The sequence below is a fragment of the Ostrinia nubilalis genome, chromosome 3, assembly GCF_963855985.1.
Source record: "Ostrinia nubilalis chromosome 3, ilOstNubi1.1, whole genome shotgun sequence".
Taxonomy (NCBI): Eukaryota; Metazoa; Arthropoda; class Insecta; order Lepidoptera; family Crambidae; genus Ostrinia; species Ostrinia nubilalis.
Window position 1 is genome coordinate 16459658 of NC_087090.1, and position 24612 is coordinate 16484269.

The following is a 24612-nucleotide window of genomic DNA, read 5'->3' on the forward strand; positions in this document are numbered from 1 at the left end:
AGTGGCGGCATTTAGGCCTTGTCTACGCCTCGTTTGCTGGGCGCTAATAGTGGCTACTGAAAGCGGGGTTCAGACTTGTGTAAGTGATATCTAACGAACGAGCATTACATTCGGAACGTTGTAAGAGCGAACAGAGACCTCAAAGTTAGTAACTGCAGAATTCGCGCCGAATCCACGTCATTTGCGTTACATAAGGCCCAGAACAGACGGTGAAACGCAACTGCAACGAACGAAAGTTTCAAACTGGTCGCGTCATGTGTGGTCTCTCAACGGACGCTATAGCAGAAACTTAGATGCAACTAAAAAAAAGTAACTAGCAGTTGCAGTTTCGTTGCAGTTGCGTTTCACCGTCTGTTCTGGGCCTAAGTCTGAACCTCGCTTTATGCAGCGATTTCAGACTTTATTTATAGTGTTGACCAGACCTTGACGAGATGTCAAATAACATTTTAAAAATTATTGCAAACGCAACAATCGGTCATTGAAGAAATTATATGATTTCACTTTTCGGGAATGTATTGGCGTGAAAATTATAAAAATGTCACGTTTTCAAAGTGAAACTTAGAAAAAATTGAGTTAGTGAAAATGCATGCGGTTTGTGAATTATATTATGAAGATTATTAAACTCTGATTTTTAATTCGACGGAATTTTGACATTTCAGAAGTGTTGCCAACATTGAAACATTCCCACTAAGAATGGAGAGCATTTTCACAAATTAAAAAATAATCCTTTCTTGAATTTAAGGTTTCACTTGAAAAACTAAGGCTTAAAAATGTACTGCACATTTCAAAATGGTTATTTGAATTTTTATTATCATATTTTTGAAGTTACAAAAAAAATCGGGAAATTATTTTTCTATTACTGGACTCCCTGGCCAATAATCCATGGGTTACAAACCTTTTTTATGAAAATCCTTTTGTTAATAAAATCTTAGTTTCATAAAATAACCAATTTAACAAGATGCCAATTTTATAATCCAAGTTGATTATGATGACGATAATGATGATTGATGATCAATTCATATTTCGTTTATGATAATATGTTGTTTTACTGTGTTAAAAAAACGTTTTTTTCTATTTAATCTCTAAAATGTACATAATAATTAATGTACATTGAATTCACAAAACAAACAATAGTTCATTCTTGTAAGTTGTACTTGATGAAATTTCATTTCATATTATTTATTAATAATTCAAAGCAAAAAAGGCTTATTACATCTGAATTGTCAAAAAATGACAGCTGTCAGAATTCCGTCGAATTAAAAATCGGACTATAGTATTAAGCATATTATTGTGAAGTATTTTTTTATGATTTTAGGTAAGTATGAAAATATTTTCAAGATATTTTTAAATATTTTATGTAGTAAAAATAATATGACTTCCAAGATACAACGTATTATCTTGATATGTATCCGAAGCGTTTGAGTGAGAATAATGAATTATCCGTCTTATTTCTTCAATTTATGATACATTGCTTGATTATTTAAAATTAATTTAACTGTTTAAAACTGACTGGCCATTCATCTATTTATGTTAAGCGATTATTAAATCGTGGCGTATGTTAAGGGCAGCGTAGCGTGATCATAGCGCGATTGTAGCGTAATTACAACGAATCAACGCGATACCGCCTCGCTATGAAATCTCCGATCAAATCGCAACTGTGAAAAAGCTCTAAGGCAGCTTAAATGACATAAACTCTGCCACTGAAGTATTGTGTAATGTATGTATGTTATCAGAACTGAAGATTTCATTGGGTTATGTTTGTATTTTATATTTTATTTCCAATGTTCCTAAATGTTTTATCTCCATTATGTAATAAGGGATCCTCTGATGGTATTGATACGCGATTTTATTTCTTATATGTATTAAGTTAAACATGTTTGCAGATGTGATATTTGTCTGTGATAATTTAAAAATCAAGGATAACTCAGATTAATTGGATCCCTATTAAATTTGAGGTTAATTTATTGTTATGATGAGCTACAATTTTAAACATTCGCATGCAATAACAGAACTGATTCGTACAAAATTTACTTTATCAACACGGGATCAATTTTATACAATAATGTAGTCCAATCTGTAGGTTTCTAAGAGGTCCCTTTGATAGAATTTATAGGCGGTGAAGATATAAAGCAATAACTGTTTGTAAATTGAATAAATTGAATTGAATTAGTACTCCTGATTTTCATTTAATGTCACCAAATTTTCAATTGACCTCTATTTGTTTATGGGGCCGTCCATAAATTACGTCATCGATTTTTTCAGATTTTAGACCCCCCCCCCCCCCTACAATCATCCTAGCGTCATTTCTTAATGACACCCCCCCCCCCCCCTTCTCCCAAAATTGACGTCATTACCAGTTTGACAAAATTAAAACACTTGTAGAATCACCTTTTATTTTTTTTTTAATAGATAGAGTGATTCTTAAGGAAGGTTTATATGTATAATACACGTAAGTACCACGGGTGAAGCCGGGGCGGGCAGCTAGTATTATATGTAATCAGTAGCGGCGGAAGGGGGGGGGGGGGGGGGGGGGGGGGGGGGGCGGTGGGGGGCGGTCCGCCCCGGGTGCCAGGCATCAGGGGGTGACACAAGTCGCGCAGATTAGTACTCCCTGGCACATCTGCATGGCAAATCTGCGGTCTATGTCATGACTCATGATACGGGGGGGGTGGGGGGGTGCGATTGTCTTTCAATCGGTAGGAAACCCCAAAAATCCTGGGGGGGTACCAGGGGTGCCATAGGACTTGTGACGGGGGGGGGGGGGTGATCGCCCCGGGTGCCAACCTAGGTGTGCTGGAAGAAATTTCTTTTTAGAAATAATCTTTTTGTAGGTGAACAATAAACTATAAATAAATAAATAAGAATGACGTCAATTTCGAAACACCCCCCCCCCCCCCCCCCCTATCTATCATTTACCGTCATCCGCAGACCAACCCCCCCCCCCCCCCCCAATTTAGAATGACGTAATATATGGACGGCCCCTATGTATAAAATAGTGTGCTAATTTCGAGAAGGTGAGATACAGGCCAAGAGTTTCCTCGTTGTGGATAAATTCTCTTCGCGGTCTCTTGGAGTAATTCTCTCTCTTCCGAGTATTTAAGTATTCGTTGGTGTAAAGGGTTCAGAAAAAGTAGACTACTCAATAGTCAGAGGTGTCAACTACACTTTTCTATTTTGATTTATTTTACTACCGGTCAAAAACGCGCGGTTCCGAGCGCATCAGAGTCAAAGAAGTGTATGTATTGGTGACAGCGTATATTTCCATCCCTTTCGTCCAAAGCGAGAGGGCAGTGTGAGCTACGTAAAGAAGTAGCCTTGCAAGAGTTGCATGAACAGTAGGCGCGCGAGTTCATGTCCATCCTGAGGAATGCGGTAGTGCTGTTACCTAACTAATTATGCTAATGTCGATATCGATAATTATTACCAATTAAGTAGGTCAACCTTATCTATTCCATATTTTTTGCAACTTATAAGCAAGTAAACTATACATTTCTGTAACACTTCCTACATGTGGGGTTTACTGGGGTTGCCTCGAAGAAATTGCTTTAATTTACTGTCTTTTTTTTCCTCGACGCACATCTGTAGGACATTTCTCGCCATTTCTCGTGCTTGGTTATGAATTATAAAAGGTTTTTTTCTACCTAAACTTGTTGAAGGCGAAGTACTCATGAATGAAGAATGTTCACTAATTTTGTTTTTTAGCTTTCTGTATTCTCTGTTAAAAATAAAAAATACTCGTGAAAGAATTATTTCGATACGTCAATTAGTTTCCAAGATATTGAATTTTAAAAGTGCGGGCGGCGGCCGGCCCGCCATTTTATGCGCGTGACGTCATATTACAGTGACTGGCTCATATTTGTATGGGTGGAATCTTGCAAACTGAATTAAGACCCACTTCCAGGCAACCGATTAAGCTGAAATTTCGCAAACACATGTGATTTGGATGACCATGCAATATTATGATGACATGGAGCTGATCTGATGATGGAGCTGGAAGGTGGCCATAGGAACTCTATAATAAAACGACTTAAATCCATCGAGTTTGGGCTCGTTCGTTTTGTATTGATGAGTACTTTAATTCTATATAGTAATCAGGGTCTAATGATGGAGCTGGAAGGTAATTCGCAATAAAACGACACAATCGCATCAAGATTGGGTTTGGTTCAATTTTAATTTCTGTGATGGGTCTGGGTGTTAATATGTATAATAAGTTTGTATTTACAAAAAAAATGTATTTAAGTATGTTTATATCCGTTTTCTAGTGAGCGGACACTGTGAATGTACGTCACGCGCGGTCACGTGACCGTCGGCGGGACTCGATATTTTAGCGAACTTTGAATGCCTATAAAATCATAACTACTGGGTATTTTTGAATGAAATAAAAACTAATGTATTTGTAAATGTAAAAGCCTAACTGTAACATAGGTTTCAAGTGATTTTGCATACCTAGTAACATTCTCAATTACACAAAATAACAACACAAAAACAAAATGTCGACAAGCACGCGTCACCGTCGTCAAGGACAACACTCAACTGCGGACGAATGCGGCGTGGAGGGTGGGGGCGGGGCACGCTGACCCCGCGTGCCTCCTCAGGCCCCGATGGACATGAACTCGCGCGCCTACTGTATGTGCTTGTTCACGTTGACTCGCGGGCGCGGTGACGAAATATCAAACATAATATGTAGTGATTCCAAGTGTACGAAACGCAGGTGCGGTCTAACTAGCGGGCAAGCTAGCGACTGGTGCGCGCGGAGCGCTCGCGGTAATTTCAACGCGTGAGGCCTCATTCGCACGAGAGTTTAAACAGCGTTGCGTTATAACCCGGCGTCAGCGCTTTTATAACGTCTTCAATGTGATCATTCATACGAACGCTTTTAAATCACTTTCGTCTCGTCCCTCGCTTTAGTAAGACGGGAATGGTTTCTGCAAAATTACTAGCAATAGCAATTTGTGTTGCTAGAAGACGAAGAAAGAAACAAAGGACATTCATACATCCTCTGAATGAACAGAGATACTTAAGACAAATGTATACCATGATTGATATTTTTGGAGTCGGTGCCGGTAAATTTAGAACATTTCTTGAGCTTGGCACTGAGCAGGCTGGCACCGACTCCAAGAATATCTCGAATCTACGATTATTCTGTCAAACTCTTTGTTTAACTGACTTTATCGTACGTTATGAACTGTCAAATGATTACGATTGCTTTACACAATTCCACCTCTGGTTACAAAAACTGTTGTTTTGGGTTCTGGAAGTTCTGGAAACCCGAACGACATCAGAACGCGTTTTTCAGCGTGCCTGCTGTATCTTTTTGGTAAATAGTAGGTACTGGATTAACGGACTAAGGATAATTTAACGGAAGTTAACGAGTCCGTTAACATTTTTGAAAGTTAACTTAAAAGTTAATCCGTTAATAGAAATGTTAACTTCGTTAGTTAACGATTAACGGATTAACGAGTTAATGCCCAGCTATGGTTTTTGCGTATAGAAGTGGCCGAGATTCAACTTCTAAAATAAGGACTTCAGGATCCCACCCACGACATCGTATCGACGTTCTCGACAAGCACGCCCAAAAAACAAAACAGAACAAACACGTCCGACCACTAAGAGAGCGCGCGGCGTACTGATCGCAGCGCCGGCGCTTTTTTAACGCTCGTGTGAATAATAATATAAAGTTTCATACGGCCTATTCCCAACGCTCTGCGTTGAAAATGCAACACTGCTCGATAAAAAAGCGTCGCGTTTTAAAAGCGCCGACGTGTGAACACGTACTTGGTTATGCATATGTTCTATTTGAACGCTTTTTTAACGGACGTTAAAAAAGCTCTCGTGTGAATTAGGCCTGAATATGTTTGTGTGTGTTCATGTCAAACTAGCGGCGGCGCGCGCGTTTCACTCGCGACGTCAGGTAAGTTCAACCAGTTTGAACTTGTCGCTAGAAACGATAGTACGTCACACTCGCGCGAACGCCTGGTGGTTAATGTGAACACGAGCTCGCAATGTTTCCCGCGCCCGCACCCGCCCGCGCCCGCGCGTACCTACGTGAACAAGCACTATGTAATGGGAAGGGTTATAAAATAAAACGCAAGTTTAATAGATGCGTGTATTGCTACAAGGAGAACTGGTAGGTGGCGGGGCGCGCGCGGCACAGCCCGCGGCGCTGCGTGCTGCCGCAGCACGACCAGTGCCGCGCGCCCGGCCAGCCCGCGTGCCCGTGCCCGCAGCCTGGGAAATAAATACATAAATGTGGACACAGGGGGAGCGATAAAGCAGAGTAAATACAAATGAGTAGGTCATCTTCATAGAAACGCACTGAGCACGGTTTGTATGTGAGCGCGCCAATACGTATGCGGCGCGCACGCACACACTGACAAAATTCGGCACAACCCGCTAATCCACGCTAAAAGACAATGCCGGAAATTGGCGTCTTTTTTTTTTCGCGCGGCCATCGACCAAACTTTGTTTTTTGATTACAAAATAGTGTAATAAACCAAACTTACTATGACATGTATACCTCTAAACTCAGTCTGAACTGAGTTACGAGCATCACACGCGGCGCGCTCACATACAAACCGCGCTCGGTGCGTTCCTATGAAGATGACCTACTCATTTGTATTTACTCTGCTTTATCGCTCCCCCGCGGTGTCCACATTATCTACTCATTTATATTTACTCTAGATAAAGCGAGCGCCATATTTGTCAGGTTTCATTTTTTTCTAAAGTTTTGTTCTGGCACAAAGAATACCACCCCACTATTCCAGTGATTGTCGTAAGGGCGACATCAGAGCCAGCTGGCGTCAACTGTTTTGACCAATCGTATCGCAGAATCGAAGAAGCGCGTCTGTATTGGAGACGTTAAAAATTACCGTAATCGGGGCACAGGTCTCTCCCCAACCCGTCGTATTCGTACGTAAACAAGCATCAGTTTAGGCAAATGAAACAAAACAGTGTCAACTTCAGATTCTCTTGACGCAAGAAGCCATAAATAACAAAAAAAGAAACTAAATTAAGTTCAGTTTAAAAAGTTATAGTATAATGAGAATCTACATCAAGACTAAATGTTACGTCTTCTGTCAGTAAGTAAATACAGCCGAAGTGCTTTCATATCCCTTAGACCAGTGTTTTTCAACCTTTTTCATTACACGACCCCCCCTAGTATGAAAAAATTTTTGGCGACCCCCCGACCGTTCGCTTTTTTTTTCATGCATTTTATAATGTTGCAAAGATGTTTGTAGGGACCGACTACTTCAATCCATACAACATTTGCATAATTAGATTTCGGATTAATCTGTCTTTATAAGAATTTTTTTTACTGAAGTAGTTTTTACGAGCTCTCGCGACCCCCCAGGGGGTCTGCCTTAGACTATATTTACTGTCCGTCGTACCTTTATACCCTCCAGCCATGGTGGCGCCGCAGCCGCAGGTGACGTCACGCTTGCCGCCCGACGAGCAAAACGCGCAGCAATGAAATTGCCCGCTATGGGCCTTGGACACTCGCGCTGCACATGGGAATGGACTGCCCTGAAATAAGTATTGAAGGTGCTGTCAATAAGCTCTTCTTCTTAGGCCCGGTTTTTTGATTCGTAGTTAAAATAACCAATGGTCAAATTTGACAGATGTCAAATGACAAGTGGTTAAATATCAGAAAAAAATGTTTTTTGAACAATGGTTAGCTCGACTTTTAATACATTTTTTAACTATTAGTTAACATTTTGTTAATATTTAACTTAGTAGCAAAATTTAACAATTTGTTATATTAACTATGAATCCTTAGATTAATAAAGCCTAGATAGATAGTCAATGCACGAAAGGTGAGGCAGTTTTTAGGGAGCCGGCACGGCTTACCCGTAAACGTCACATGAACTGTCAAAGTGAAAAATTGGTAAACACGTCCGACGAATTTTAATAAATTATAATGGTTTGTGCTGTGAAAGGGTGTCTAAAATACATCAGAAAAACGAAAGAAAGTGACCAGTGTTACATTTCATAAGTAAGTACTACAATTCGACGCATATTTTGCTTGAATTTGGCTTTCAAAAATTAAATACGGGAATGATACCAGTAACAAGAAAATTTATTTCCCAATTGTTCGCCGTACAAATACACTTCCTTTTTTATGAAATCGAGACTTTTAAGTCGATTTATCTTATTGTTATTAGGTAGATACTTTGAATTCAATAAATAAGTAAGTAAATGATGCGTTTTGTTTTTGTTAATTATACAATAATTAAAAACGTATTAAAAATTTCCCTACTTTCGGGAAAATCGCCTTCACTGTCTACACTCCCCAATAAAATTGACACTAATGACATAAGATTTTTGCCTCACTCTTGACGAAGCGTTTGTATGAAGACTATCCATCTAGGTTTTATTAATCTAAGTATGAATCAAAAAACTTAGGCGAAGAAAATACTGAGCTCAAAGGGCGTTTGGTTGCTGTCTGCTAAAGGATACGTGAGCCTTTTTTATGTACAAAGTACTTTATGGACTGTCTTGTGTCTGTAACACAGGATCTAACCCAGGGGTTCCCTACGTTTTATCGAAAGTCGTTTCATCGAAGGTCGTTTCATCGAAGCCGTTTCATCGATTGGTCATAATCTCGAACGTACGAAATATCGAATGCCGTATCATCGAATGGTCACATTATCGAATAGTCGAATCATCGAATATCTTAGCGTCAAAAGGTTATGTATGTATTAAAGAGTTACCTACTTACTAATAAAAGTTAGTAACTCGCTGAACACTTGTTTAGACTTTAGAGTGACGTTTAATATGGAAATGTCACTTTAAACTACTATTCAACGAGTGTGTAACTTTTTAATAGTAAGGGAGTTAATCATGACATCGATATAAAAATGTGTTTATAAAGTGAAAATAGCTATTAACTATAACACAAAAGCGTTCGGCCACCAGACCTGGATGTATGATGCACTCACGCCTTAGCCTTAGTACAAACTAAATAAAAAAAAATACATCCATACGGCGAAATCCAACTTTGACGTTCTAAATTTAAATCACTTTACCGCCCTTTTACTATTTTGGTGGTTTGAAAACGCATTTTCTTGATACTTAACATAATACTTAACCACATGTCACTAAAAAAAACTTGATAGTTGGATATTTTAAGTTACGGAAAAAAAGTTGGGTTTAAACTAACTTAGGCTAACTTGTACCACCTAACTTTGACCGTATCTATGACGATACCTAACCGGTGTTTTATGTTAGAGTTTGACAGATTTTTGACGTTTGTCACAGTTAAAGTAAGATGGTGCAAGTCAGCCTGACGTCACCTTCCATGTTGCCATATTTGATACTTATTAAACAACCTTTCGACACTTACCCCGTTACTTATAAAACTTACACGCTCGTTGAACAGTGTTTTAAAGTGACGTTTAGTATGGAAATGTCATTTTAAAACAGTGTTCAACAACTGTGTAACTTTTTATTAGTAAGGGGGTAAGACTCTAAGGCCCGTTTTCATCATCAATCCCAAACTTTTAAGTGACCCCTGTGGTAACACATAACAGGAATTTTGTTTTCATAGGGGTCACTTAAAAATTAGGGATTGATGGTGAAAACAGGCATAAGACATTCGATGATTCGACCATTCGATAATGTGACCATTCGATGATACGGCATTCGATATTTCGTACGTTCGAGATTATGACCAATCGATGAAACGGCTTCGATGAAACGACCTTCGATGAAACGACTTTCGATAAAACGTAGGGAACCGCTAACCCAGGTAAGCCTCGTACTCGGTGGATCACCGGCCTGGTGAAGATGGATGCGGAACTTTTAGCGGCAGGCTTTTGACCGCTTTTGTCCAGCAGTTGACGTCTTTACATTCGGTGTTCTATTACCCTGTATTGTTGTTACCTTGATAGGCGTATTGTTAAGCGTAACAGCGAGCAGGTAGGCACCGGGCGCGGGCGGCGCTACCCGCAGCGCGTAGGAGCCGTCGCCGCGGTCGCGTACCCTCGCCGCTGCGGGCGCCGCGCTCGAATCACGCCGGCGGAAGTACCCGCAAACCTGGAATGAGGGTACTTGTTCATGTGTGGAGTTGAGTTGGATGCACTTCAGAAGTGTTCTGTATTTCTGCAATAAATCATTGTATTAGATCACTAGCTTTCCGCCCGCGGCTTCGCCCGCGTGGATTTTGTCTGTCACAGAAAAACAATATCGCGCGCGTATTTGCTCACCGTTTAGACCTACCCTGGACTACGACAAACATTTTAAACCCAAAATCAGCTCAATCGGCCCAGCCGTTCTCGAGTTTTAATCAGACTAACGAACATAAATTCATTTTTATTTATACAGGGTGTTAGGTAAATGGGTATATGAGCCGATACTAGCCCATGTTAACATGGGCATATACATGGTATGGTGAAGTCAGAAAGGACAATGTTCGTTCTCCATACATTGTTCGCCGTTAGATCAACAGTGCCGAAAAAATACTTTCTAGGTTCTAAATGACACAAATCTTTATGTAGGAACAATTATACCTGGCGGACCAATTCTATAAACTTATTGATAGCAATATTGTAATCATAACCTCTTACTTACTAGTATTGTATTATATTATTTTATGCACATCGATTTGGGAGATGTTCTGTATTGTAGTTGTCGCAGCCAAATTGTATTATAATATTGGACGGGTTTTGGAAATAGCTCGGCGTTCCACTATGATTTATTACTTACATTTTGCACGTAAATAAATAACATGAATCCTATGTTTACTTTCCACTCTTGACATTTAACACGTGACTTACCAAACTAACTATCTCCATGGTTACCGTCTTAGTCTATGCATGACTAGGGATTGAACAACTTTTAATTGAATATTATTAACAATTCTCTATAATTTATCGATTGAAAAATATTCGGTATTTGAATCGAAAGATATATTCAATTTTATCAATATCAAAATATTCAATTTTAATAATAAAATAAATATTATTTACTACTACCTATGAAATGTTCTGAACATTGCCTGGAGCGCTCCCCCAATCCTGGGTTTTCCCTTTCCAAGCTGAGAGGACATCATTTTGGTTCTATCGATACATTATAAAGGTACTTAATATTTGAAATGTATTACCAATTATTGTTATAAGCATTTTGAGCGAATAAAACTTTCAATTCTATTAGAACTTTAGACATTTCTCTCACTTTAAGTGGCATTGGATTTTTCATCGGATTTTGAAACTGTTACAGATATATTAAAGATGATCCCATATTGTTGTCATTGTCTATATCAGTGTTATGATCACAATTCTTTTTATTTTATTCATAACCTTCGACCAGTTGGACACATTAGATAGATTCTTGTAGTATCGTGCAATATATTTTTAACTTTTAATTAAAATCTAGTCATACTGTAGCAATATGGACGATTTATTTTATTTACAAGATCGGTATCTTATTGTCTATGATGACCGCAGTCAACATCACTATTACATGGATTCATAACAATGAAGTACGGCATTGCCTTGTGCCGATTTTACATAGATTTTATCCACACAAATTATGGAACTTCATAGGATATGGAGCAGGCCACGCCCTAAAATGTCCGGATGTCGTCATAGTATTATAGAATACATATAAAAGACTTTTATTATTTCATTTTCTAATCCTCAAGTGTCCGTTACAATCTAATTAATATTTAAGTATTCAAAAAGTAAGAGATTAATTTTGATACTTTACTGCTGTGCCCAGGAATCTAAGGCGGTTTCTGACAATGTCCTTTGATATTGTCATTTTATTTTTTTTAATTTTCATACAAAATACATTTTATAAAATCCGATTTGCATAAAAATTAAAATAATTAAAATGAAGATTATCCATTTTCTGACTTCACCATACCATTTATATGACCATGTTAACATGGGCTAGTGTCGGCTCATATACCCATATACCTAAAACTCTGTATAGATAAACCTAGCTAGATAGAGATATCTAGATTTTACCTGTTCACCCCCACACCATATTCGCTCTCCGCTGCTATCTCGTAACTCTAGAATAGCTTCATGTGGGTAATCTACTTGAAGGTCTTGAAGTCCTGAAAACATTTAAGTTGGTCATCATTCGAATGCCCCAGATTAAACCAACTTTAAAGCCTGTTTCACGATTAGTTGATAAAGTTTCCAGGTAGGTACCTACTCGTCCCATGGTCTCTTACCCTCAGTATTCAGCACACATTTGTCTGGATCAGGTGCGCACGTCAGCAGCCGCCCTACGAGCGTAGAGTCATGGACGGCGGGCGCGGTGGCCGCAAACCGAAGCTCGCAGCGAGGAGGTTCCGCTAGCGGTTGCAGCTCTGTTAGTTTCTCAAGCCGCCGGGATACGGCCCCGCTGAGCGAGAGAAGCTCGTCTTCCTTGGCTTCAGATAGCACCTGGGAAGGCAGAGGAAGTTTTCACAAAGGACAAGAGGAATAGAAAAGAATTTGGAAAGAGTTAATAGGTGTAGCGCGGTGAGGTAATCTGCCCAAGGCCGCAAGGCAGACTCAATTCCACACGTCTTCCGCTATTTGGCCAGTATGTTTTGGTATGGCCATGGGTTTGTCTCTATGAATCTGGAAAGAAAGTTTTTGGCCTACACTCCCCCCGCTTAGCTAGACGGGCTGGAGAAGCCCGATGAAATGATTCCCACGGGATGAATGAGAATGATCCTACCGGAATTTTGGCAAATTGCTGAAAACTTACCTCCTCCCTCAGTAAACTTCACAGTGTCCCTGTGCTCTATCATGAAGCTTCTCGTATCTTCTCATCCACTCTGTCAAATCATACGACCAGCTGAGTGCCGGTAGCGGTCCCGCATCATGCACACCGCCTGGCAGTGGGTCTCCACTTGTAGGTATTACTGTCCTTCTTACCTCCTCAGCAAACTTCACAGCTTCAACCGCGTGCTGCGCCCTATCATGCAGCTCTCTCGTCTTCTCGTCTACTCTGCTGCTAACAGTCCAAGTAAAGGCCGTCCACTGCCCGCCGGGGTATACGGGGGTTAGGTATTGGCAAATGGCTCAAGTTGACTCCTACCTCCTCAGCGAACTTCACAGCGTCAACCGCGGGCTACACCCTATCATGCAGCTCTCGCGTCTTCTCGTCCAGTCTCTGTCGTTAGCGGTCCCGCTCCACTGCCTGCTGGTATTGTTATTAGGTATTGGCAAATGGATCAAGTTAAGACTCCTACCTCCTCGGCGAACTTCACTGCGTCAACCGCATGCCGCTCCCGTGTCTTCTCGTCTACCCTCTGCCGGTAGCGGTCGCGGGCTCTGGCTGCGGCCATGCACACCGCTCGGCCGTGGGCCTCCACTGCCCGCCTGCATCCTGTATCTGTCCTTACCTCCTCAGCAAACTTCACAGCGTCAACCGCATGCTGCGCCCTATCATGCAGCTCTCGTGTCTTCTCGTCTACCCTCTGCCGGTAGCGGTCGTAAGCTATGCTTCATCGCTTATTCTGTGTTCTTTCCTTACCTCCTCTGCAAACTTCACAGCGTCAACCGCGTGCTGCGCCCTATCATGCAGCTCTCGTGTCTTCTCGTCAACCCTCTGCCGGTAGCGGTCGCGGGCTCTGGCTGCGGCCATGCACACAGCTCGACCGTGGGCCTCCACCGCCCGCCGGTACTGATCTGCCCACGCTTGGACTTCGCTCTCTACGCGGGCTGCTTGGGACTGAAAGTGAAATGAGTGATCTATTTTTCTGTTTAATCCCATTTTTTTGTAAACTCAAATGCTTGAACAACGAACTTCATATTCGACCGTAAAATATAATAAGAAAAGAGAAGATTGATTGTCAGTCCTTCATGAGAACACCACTGGACGTATCTATGAAAATCGTTTTATTGCTCACACATCGGACTGAATATTATATTAGGCGTCCACGAAGGCTATGTCACAGGGTATGTCTGGTGCCCACTCCAGAATGTTGGGCTAATCGATTCGAAGAGTTGATAGTACTCAATCATCACTCGTGCATGAGGTATGATATCATCTGTTTATTTGCCACTTACATCAGCTTCAAAAGCAGTCGAGCTGAGTATCCTCACGGCTCTCTCTACGTTCTCGGGAACATGCTTGGCCCTCTCGCACGCGTCTCGAAGCAGACGAGCGCGTTCCGCCGCCGCCCGCGCAGCGTTCGCTAATGCGTGCCCTGAATGGGACACGAGGCAGCAGTCGCGGCAGACTACCTGGGAAGGTAAGAGAAGGGTAGTAGACTCAACAACGTCAAGTTACATTGATGTCTTCACTGGTTGATTCTGATAAATCCTTTTATATTTGGCCACGTCATTCTCACAACTGGGTCAAAATAATGGATTTTCTACCACTGCCAGCAACTTTGTGTAGATATGTCATCTCATCTAGCTAGATCTGGCCTCTAACTAGAATACAGCTAAAGAACCTAAAGCATCGCTTGTTGCTAGTTCAGTCAGTTGATTCTTTGGAATATTCCAGTAGCGAATTTCATTCTGATCTGCTCGTACTTTGCTGCTGTGGTCTGTCAAACTCAGTTGTTCCATTGTGGCAGCAACACAAGTGACCTCAACCAAATCCCTCATATGTATAAATTGGATACCTAAATACTACTGTTTACCTGCTGGCACGTGGCGCAGTACACCGTGAGCTCAGCCCTTGGATGCTGGCTGCAGTACTTGGGCGGCAGCGGATCCAGTGGGTGCAAGGAATGTCTGGCCGTCGCCTTCTGCCGGCCGTGTGCCTCGCTGCACGACGTGCAGACGCTCACCAAGCATTGGTTGCAGCGGCTTTCGGCCTGGACAGATGGTAAGGAAGTCATCTTCTTACAGTGGATTAGCATATACGGTAGACCAGAAGGTGGAGGGAACGTCGCGCCGATGTGCAGTTTGTGGGCCTCGCCGCTACATTTAGATACTTGCTGAAAATTGTAAACCAAAGGTGAGGAAAGGAGCTCCTAAAGAATAATAACTGTAAAAATCTTATATCAGGAAGACCCTGGGGCATATTTTACTTCAGAAACGTCTGTTAGTTGAGTCACTACATATTACACCTCAACAAGCTTGTTAACTAGGTAGTCTAGGTACTATTATTGAGACAAATACAGGACTGTCGAAATACATCTCACTCCAAATGCAGTCCAAATACGCATATTGTAACGAGGAACAAAAATAACGTCAAATTCAATTAGGCATATAAAGCCTAATTCGCATACAATAAACAAAAAAAAAACTGAACACTTGGTGAGAACAAAATCGCCTAATTAGTCATCGAAGATTGATGCCGTTCCCGACAGCCGCTGTTGTTACAAATGATCGTTATTTTAGGAATCAACACGTGCGCGTCAACTCATGCGCATATTCACGCAACACGAGCGATTTCAACCAATTCTCTTTCTACTCGTCCCGCCACATCTTTTTTGTTAATGACTGTGTTTACCGCGTTCTTGTGGAAATACCTTTGGTAATGAAATTCTTTCTCGCCTCCTTTGATATTTTCGTTCATTAGCTCCTCGTAAAAGTCTTTGTTTGAGTTTAAGATGAAAGTTGGAAATGTTATGCGTTTCGATTCATTTATGCAGGTGATGGGAGACATTATTTTACGTATGTCTATTTAAGTTTCTCCTACGTAGTCGGAATTTCAGTTACAACCACTTTTCCGTTTTCTAGCCATCGGATATAAAAGCTCTTTAGTTTGATGACGTAGGTCCAGCCGTAGGCTATTGCCGGAGAAAGCATAAGCTAACTGTACCTAGTTCCCATGCGCGGCGCGTATAAACCGGGGGGCTGGAGAACAACTCTAGCTACGCCAATGCTAAAGCCCGGTCCGTGAGCACGTAGAATTTTGTCCAATGACCCCTACCTACCCATCCTTATGTACGGGTAGCTTGGGGTCATTGGACAAAATTCTACGTGCTCACGGACCAGACTATACTCATATTTCCTCTCACCTTATTATCGCTGTTGCACAGATCGCACAGCACGCCTACACTCTCGCCCTCTCTCGTAGCCAGCATCCTTCGGAGAAGCACGTAGTTTAGAGGAAGAGCTGCGATCCCTCCCAACGGGAGGGGAGTATCGTGCCCGCATGTCGGACACAGGAGGAACTGGACGCTTTTGCCGGAGATCTGGCAAAGAAGTCAGTGTTGACATTTTCAAGTAGGTACACAAATAAAGTCTCGTTCTTTGATTCTTGTCAAAATATTGGCACTCTAGCTTTTGAAGCGACAATAACCCAACAGGGAAGGTGCCGGACTGGCCAACTTGAGTTACATCGGGGTTTCGAACCCCGCCATCGCTGGACAAGGGCGGTGAACCCATTCATAATACAAGCATAATAAAATGTAGCTTAACATGAGGGGTTAACGGAATTTATTTCTTCTTGTCTTACCCTCCTAGTAAAGATGCCATACTTCAGCGGCTTCTGGTCCCAGCTGCCGTCAGACCCTGAATGGCGCAGGTCGCTCTCGTAGCCCGAGCCGGCGGAACCAGCGCCAGAACCAGACCTGGACTCGCCTGCTTCCAGCTGGATGGACCCTGTAGTGAAGGTTAGTTAGAAACATATGACATAATTATGTCCCTACATAAGTTACAATTTTATTGTAAATAAAAAGTTATATTGTGTCAAAACGTGTGATATTATTGTTTTAAATTGGCGCCCAACATGTGACTGGCTTAGGATAGAAAAACTATAGACAAAAACGCCACCGACTACCGTTACTACGGTAGTATCCCCTTCACAAAGGCAATTTCTGTATTTCAAAAGTAACTATCTAACTTTATTTTATTTATTATCAAACTAAATTCATCACTTGCCACATACTTAATTAAAAATCGTTTTGCCTTCGACCAAAAGTGTAATATTTAAGGACATCATGCATGACAAATCGGCATAAATATACCTACTAGGTTTTGGCAGGCGCACGGGTGCGTAGGCCAAACATTATTTTTGCTTGCGGAAGAAACATAGGTAGGTAGGTACTCTGTTGCTGACTGTATTGGATGTAGGGAAATATTTAGAATCCTGTACGTTGACCTTGTTTTGGTGATTCATAGATCTATTAAAAGTGCTGCGTTCTTGACACTACATCAGTTCATACGTACAATACGAATGTATATTGCTATTTTTAATAAAAAATTTTCGTTACTTTTTGGGATGTCTCAGCGTCATTACGGCTTAAAGCTACCAAAAGATAGGCGTGCTATGCAAATGATTCGACAACAGAATGTTCCTGTTTGGGGTAAGTATGCCTTAGTAGCGAGTGATAATTCCGATGTGCTGGTGTAATTTTATTGAAGGCCAGCCTTACTTTCATATTAACAGGTTTTTTTTTCTGAAAGAAGTTTCTAACTAAGACTATACTTACGAGCAAAAGTATGGAATCACCCCTTTGTGTTCCGAGCGGTCTTAAGAACTGAATGACTATGTATTTTATGTATCTTTGGTATCAATTTAAAGTTTATTATCACCTTTAAAATGGTACCATTTTTATTGATCTTCTATTAGTCATTTAGTTCTTATGATCGCTCGGAATAAATAGGGTGATTCCATATTTTTGCTCGCGAGTGTAGTTACGGGTTTTGCAAAAGACAAGCCTATGAAGATGAAAAAGACTGTGATTCAACTAAGACCAGTTCTTTCAGACTGTTTTATTTAGATGGTTTTGGACGTTTGATATAATACAGACCTGTATTGCAATTAAACTGATTTTACATCAGAAACAGACGGACAAATTCTGTGAATGATTACAGAAATAACCTCTTGTACGCGCACGCGCAGTTATTAATGCCTAATGAATCATGCGCAACTGTGCTGCTGATTATTTCGCAATGGGATTACGACTGTAAGTCTGTGTTTACATGAGCGGGCATCGGGTTTGACAGCCGTCTGGTAGAGTTCCAAGACTTCCAAGCTCTGAAGTTCCGGGCCTAACATTGATAGTCATGGTTAAGTGGGTATTGCTCTCTACTCATAGGTACACAGGTATAAGTTACTCTTTTAGATAATTGTGAATCTTGGCTGTAGGTGCTTACAGAAGTTTTTTGGTGGGTGGAGAGATGTATGAATGAAAGGCTGTATTAGTCCTGTGAAAACGTTCTTCCCGGTACAGTTTAGTTTGCATTGTGTTTTGGGCAACCTTTATGGTCAGAATAGGGATTTATTTTGTTATCTTCTTTTAACACAAAGAAGTAATTTAATTTTACTAGGCATTTCCACCTTCGGCCTAATCATCATTTACCATCAGGTGAGATACAGGCCAAGAGCTTCCTCGTTGTGGATAAAAAAAATGTAAGCCCGCCAGTGAATGGCCAAAATGATTCATTGGTTCATTCGCACGTCAAAAACGCCGGCACCATTGAATTTGTTTAAGGTAAACGGCTACTAGTTCGTGATAGTACGTAAGTTCGTAAGTTTTTTTTCTAGCTCAAATAATAAGCAAATGGAATATTATTTATAAAAATTCTTTATTACTACAAAAACTCTATTATTTAAGCTATCTAAAAAACCAAGTACCAACATTGTGGCGCCAAAAATGAGAGCAATACGAAGCTTCAAACTCTCAGAGAGCCAAAAACAGCCGTGCGGCGTGAAAATGTTGCTCTCACCGTAAGGTTAGCGCTCCAACTTCATAAGCTTATAGAAAGGCGAAGAAACGTCCATTTGTATAAAACTTGTAATAGTGGTTTCATGTGTTCCTTGACAATTGATTTGGCTTAGAAAAAAGTTAAATGAAAACGTAGAATTCCTTTAAAATTGCGATTATGTGACTCACGAAATAGCGTACATATTATTTTTCGGGTGTCCCCTGTTTCGTGATACTACCGAATCAAGGATATTATGGATAATATTTTGATGCTTGGTTTTTAAATAATTATTTATGATAGTTGAAATGTAAGTTATGAAACAAATAATACATTTATTTAAGTTTCTCATGATCTAAATTCGGTATATGTTTCGTTCACTAGAATTTATATGACACGAGTTTGAAGTTCACATAAATGACCAATTTTAAGATAAATTAGCATAAGTACTACCAGCGTAATTTTGGTTTTAATTCGATTCGTTTTATTTTTCTTGGTTTATTTGTATTTTATATGGGATAGATAATAGTTAATTGACACAATTTGACAATAATCCATGAATTTTACTTGGGGAATTTGGAATAATCAGTATCACGAAACAAGGAACCGTAATTATTGTTACTTTTTCCCAAGTTCGTGATATATAAATGTATAGTGTTAGGTACTTGTATGACACATAACATCAAAGAAATCGACATATTTTTTAGTTTTTAATACTTACCTACCTAAGTAATAAATTAATTAATTTTTATTATGAGTCATTGGCGTATATGGGGCTATTTTCAGGGGGGGGGGACTACCCTCACTTGAAGCAGCTCCAGGGGTGGGGGGTTAGTCCCCTCCCCCCTCATTTTTTAAACTTAGACTTGTATGAATATTTTCACATATCGTTAGAAATAAAAAATCTAAATTTTATGACTACGAAGGGGAGGGGGGGGGGGTAAGGCCCCCCTACATTTCTGATGATTATATGTTGTTAGAATAATAAATCAAAACTTTATACGAAGGTACGTACCTACCTAGCTAGACAGACTCACATTATTTCTTATGAATATTTCAGGTAGGTAAGTAATGTCGTCAATTTCACAAAATTCTTTTATTCTAAATTTATACTATCGTTTTTAAATTTATTCAACCCTTAATCATTATTAAAATATCCTAACTCGATGCGTAAAACTTTATCCCGAAATAGGGGACATGAGTTCACGAACTTAGAAACAGAGCAAAATTTTATCACGAAACAGGATCCAAACAAGAGGTCCGCAGAACAATTAATATTAAAAAAAGTTCAAACAATATAACTACAATTTATGTATTAAGTTACTGTCAAAAGACCAAAGTTTAGCATACAAAAGCTTTCATACTGATATCATGCTTGGTTATTTTTAAATAAATTGTTAACTTACCTTATAAACAGATACTGGAACTGCTGTATGTCTGTTTAGAATCATGATTCTGTGACTCAACCCCTTGAGATCTAGAAGTGATTTTCTTCTTCGTTTCGTTTTCCTTTGCCCATGGTTCCATTTGCGGCACTTTCAGTTTTACAATTAGGTAGGACTAGATATTATAGATAGGCTTCCTAAATGTCGAGCGATGTATAGAGCGCAGTACCTCTGACTTAGTACATTTTATGATAATATGCCGTATAAAGAGTAGGTATGCTTCTAAAATTCCAGCAATGCTTTCACAAAAATCCACCCAACTGTACAAAGAAAATAAAAAGCGATTGTTTATACACAATCTTTGTTTGTTTGTCCGTTTGTCATTCCGGGCGAGGCGGGTGGCGTGTATTTATGGAACGCATTAGCGAGTTCCGGCCTCTGTCAATGAGCCTATGGGATTCGTGGCGACCTTGCTATATTTTTTATAATAGGTAATTCCCCAATGACAGCAATTATGCCAAATAATAAGCGTAGAGTCAATATCCTTGGACATGTCACACACCGTTAGTTTAGTTTTAAACTATCCAAAGTTTGTTCAATGGGTACTGGTACCCAGATAGTATCATATCATGGTACCCAAACCCATAGTACCATTATGGTATCCACGGTAGTCTGGACAACGGATCAAACAATACTTAGCTGGATTATCAACATCAGTATAATGCGCAATAATCTAGCGCATACAAATGTTTGATTAGATGAGAGATCGAACCCGCAACATCTGACAGTAGTCGGTACGCGAACCACTAGGCCGTCTAGTCTAGAAGCTACCAGACAAAATCGTTTTGTCCATCGATCGCGTTTTGATGCGATTAGTGAGGAGGTTGGAGACGAATGTATGGCTTCACATTACGTTTCTAACTGGATCTGTTTGGAACATACGAGGGACTTGACTTGCCTAACATAAACGAATAAATAGGAACGAATATACTACAATAAAAAGGCAATAAATAAATTTTTCTAAGAGGAATCGCTGAATTTTAGATTTGATCTTTTTGGCTCTCGTACATTCTCTCTAAAATTTTAATTTTTACAAAGAGGTTGCAGTTAAGGGCCTCATTTCTCAATAACGGAGTACTTAATAGGTCATATAACTTTTAATAGCTTCCCCAGATGCACTGCAGTAGGCCGAACGCATAAACATACATAGTTTTATTAACATTAAACTGCGACCAAATTAACATGAGCCTCCTTTGAACCCAATCCTATAATATTTCATAAAAAATCTGCCAGCAGCGGAGTTCAAACAACATTGGTTGATAACAGATTAGTCAGACAGCTCTTTAATAAAAGGTTCTTTGTAATGGGCACGTTAGACTTAACACAAAATTAATGATCTCGGTTTGACTTGTTAATAGACCGAGCGTATACTTAGTGTTTATTGGCGCTTTACGCCATTACAGATCAGACAATAAAACGGAGTATTGCCACATTGATTTGGAAATTGAAGAGTAGGTTTTAGGACTTATCTAGCCTTTCATCTCTTTGTTAAAACTTTGTATCCTGTGTAATCACTTCAAGTTTTAGTAAAACTCTACATTGCAAAGTTTGTAATATTATTTGTGGTTTCCGCGACTACGAAGTCAAAATGGATCGTTTTGATTTCCGCAATATAAAGTCTCGATAACTCTACAAAGTTCTTAATTTAAATTTATAAATACTTTGTAGAATCGCCGAGTCTGCGCTCATCAACATCAAGTACATTATTAATTACTTTTAAAGATTTAACATATCGTGATGAATCAAAACATTAGATATAAATTTACCTGCATCAACCTCGCTCCAAGTCTCTGCCTCGCCTTCCTGGTGCAGTCCCTGCAAGCATCTCGTACAGAAGCTGTGCAGGCAGCCCAGTAATCTAGGCTCTACCAACTCCTTCCTACATAGTCCACACTCCCACTCTTTCACTGGAGGACGCCCATTTTCATATGCCGAAGTCCTCGGGGCCACATTCAGGTTCTGGCTCACAGGACGTTGAGTTCTAGGCAGTCGCAACGGGCTGTTCCCAGCACTGAGAGACGACTGTTCAAAAGACTTCCTCTTGTCTTTCTTTCGCGAAAAACTTCCGAAAATGTAAAGAATACGGTCCACTTCCATTTTTATTGTAACGACGACATTAAAAATACCTAATTTTACGCGCGAACTTTATTTGAACTCAAATTCAGAATGTAAAGTTTTTTTTAATAAAGGCATACGAGCGCGTGACTATACGGAGAGTGAAACAATAAATAATTGTGTAGCATAAAAATAAACGTGTCGTCCGATGGACGCCTCCCGGCTTACTGGAAGCTCAGCACTTGGGGGGTTGCACTCTCAGACAAGATGGGAAGTGGGATTGTTTATGTAAGTAATCATTATGCTTATTACTTACTTAACATTGACTTATTTGGGTAAAATCGCAACTAAGTTATATGGGCTTGAGAGGTGGGTAATTAGTAGGGTTTCAATATTCCAAAAATTGTTACTTTTATCAATCGTCTAATTTATCACACCCCTCTTCCAATCGAGCGTTTTTGTCTCATGTCATTTCCTACATTTGAGGGATGAGCCCGGTAACAAAGTTAACTGTTCTATTTTTGGACCAAACGACCCCGTCATATCTCATTTCCGTGACATTGGAGGGTTGAGGACGAACGGTGGGCTATTTATTATGTTAAACTAAGGGGCTACTTATGTCGCGCTATTTTATGTTAGGCACGCGCAAGTCCTTTTTGAAGTTCTGATTTTAGGCTTTATTACATCAAAACAAGCAAAACACAAACTTTACCACTCTACCCTCATGAATGCAGCTATGGGCATGGGTAACAATTTTTATACAGTCATAACTTAAATAAATAAATATCCTAATAAATAAATATCCTTAGACATTTTACACTGCGCTTCTAGTCCCAAACTAAGCAAAGCTTGTACTATGGGTACTAGACAACGGATATAAACATACTTAAATACTTTTTTTTTTTGTAAATACATACTTATTATACATAGAAAACACCCAGTCCAATACAAACAAATATGTTCATGCACACAAATGTTTGTACTGTGCGGGAATCGAACCCGCTACCTCCGGAATAGTAGTCCGTTTCGAACCACTACACCAAACGGCCGATTAAAAAGAAATGTTCATAGGCTAAATCGAACTTTCTAATTAAATAAATTGTTTCGAAATTTTAAAAAAATAGTAAGAAAAGCTCTGCAACTATTTCGAAAGAGCGTTTGGCAGCTAGCGTTAAGCTTGTGCAATGTTAATTCTCCACGATAAGTGCGCAGGAGTTGAATGGCTAATGGAGTGCGATAAACTGCGTTAACCACTGACAACAATGAAATCGTTCTCTAAATAGAACTTTATTTATTTAAGAAATATAACGAATATTGGGCTGCAAGGTGGGGAAGAGCAGCAGATAAGCAGACTTTTAAATTGTTGCGAGGGATAATTTAAAGGTGAACTTTTTGTTCACTAAACATCCTTCAAAATACTTATTATGATAAAGTTCGGTGACAACGGAATAATTTATAATAAAAGCAACAAAAAGTTTAAATAAGTTAAATTATTATTTCATTTTAGCTAAACTTAATTAGTTTGAATTCCAACCCAACTGTATTTTAGTAAATTATCTTTGATCTTATTTATTATAGACGCACATAAAATTAGGTATTTTACCAAATGAATGACATCACAGAACAATGAAAGTCAAAGTTTTCATCAGCTGTTGTTGTTTATGAACTGCACAATAATAATAGCGCAACGCGCGAAACGGAACGCTGACCTAGTTTTGGCGGCAAAACTAATGTCAGTCAGCTATTTTTCGCGCGCACCCGTGTTGCGCGGCGACCATTCGGAAACTGAGTATGAGTTATAGTTTGAACAGGAAGGATTCACTACGGAAATCCATGCAAACAATACCCAAAACATGGCCGGATGACCCAAACATAAATAAAAGCGTAACTTCCAAGATATTGATCTAAGATCTAGGAAACAAAGAACTTTTTCACAAAATGCACATACTTAAATAGGCATGGGGTGGGAATGGTGGGATTTTAAAAGTGATGCAGTATTGTTTACTAGTACGAGTACCCTAGATACAGCAAATTATTTAAAAATCTAGGACTCTACGCTGCAAATCAATACGATAGTCATGACTCTATCAAGCTCTGTCGATCGTCCGTCCTGGAACTTTCCCATGAGTGACAGAGACAGTTAACTCTGCAAAACCACATAAATATCGAAATAGTCTAGCACAGTAGCCCACTAGAAAATATAAACGAAACCTAACCATACAATAAATTAAATTAGACGCGGCCACCGTCTCGTATCGATTTATTTATTTAACAATGCGACGGCCTTATTTATTTGGTCTGCTGACGGAACTGCGCTGTGTTTAGATTCACAATGGTGATATGGGTCAAAACGATCTGTGAGAGATAAAATAGACAATGTATGGGAACAAACTTTGTTTACCTTGTGGCTCTCATTTTAAAAAACGTACTTACTTAATATCTTTTGCAATTATTTTCATTTCATAAATATTATGTACTCTAGTAGGTAAGTTAGGGTAATTTTGATCTACGAATAATCGTTGGTGGAAAATACGCATTGTAATTTAATAATATATTAA

At 39.8% G+C, this 24612-nt stretch overlaps 1 protein-coding gene across 1 annotated transcript; it reads right to left on the reverse strand.

Annotated features, from left to right (window-relative positions):
• Positions 1-6112: 6112 nt before the first annotated feature.
• LOC135088189 (E3 ubiquitin-protein ligase TRIM45-like) lies at positions 6113-22290 on the reverse strand. The gene is made up of 11 exons (XM_063983080.1): positions 21766-22290; positions 16363-16508; positions 15923-16099; positions 14594-14770; positions 14013-14189; positions 13477-13674; positions 12182-12395; positions 11970-12061; positions 9883-10035; positions 7389-7524; positions 6113-6228 (listed from the first exon to the last, which is right to left on the reverse strand). Exons 1-11 carry the CDS (start codon positions 22094-22096, stop codon positions 6113-6115), a joined length of 1917 nt encoding a protein of 638 aa, XP_063839150.1. The 5' UTR covers positions 22097-22290.
• Between the last annotated feature and the right edge of the window lie 2322 nt (positions 22291-24612).

Coding starts and splice junctions, on each gene's coding strand:
- LOC135088189 (XM_063983080.1), bottom strand. CDS start 22,096: ATGGAAGTGGACCGTATTCTTTACATTTTCGGAAGTTTTTCGCGAAAG. Junction 14,771..15,922: donor TGTGCAACAGCGATAATAAG/GTGAGAGGAAAT, acceptor CCATCTGTCCAG/GCCGAAAGCCGCTGCAACCA. Junction 10,036..11,969: donor TATGGTGTGGGGGTGAACAG/GTAAAATCTAGA, acceptor CCCTCATTCCAG/GTTTGCGGGTACTTCCGCCG.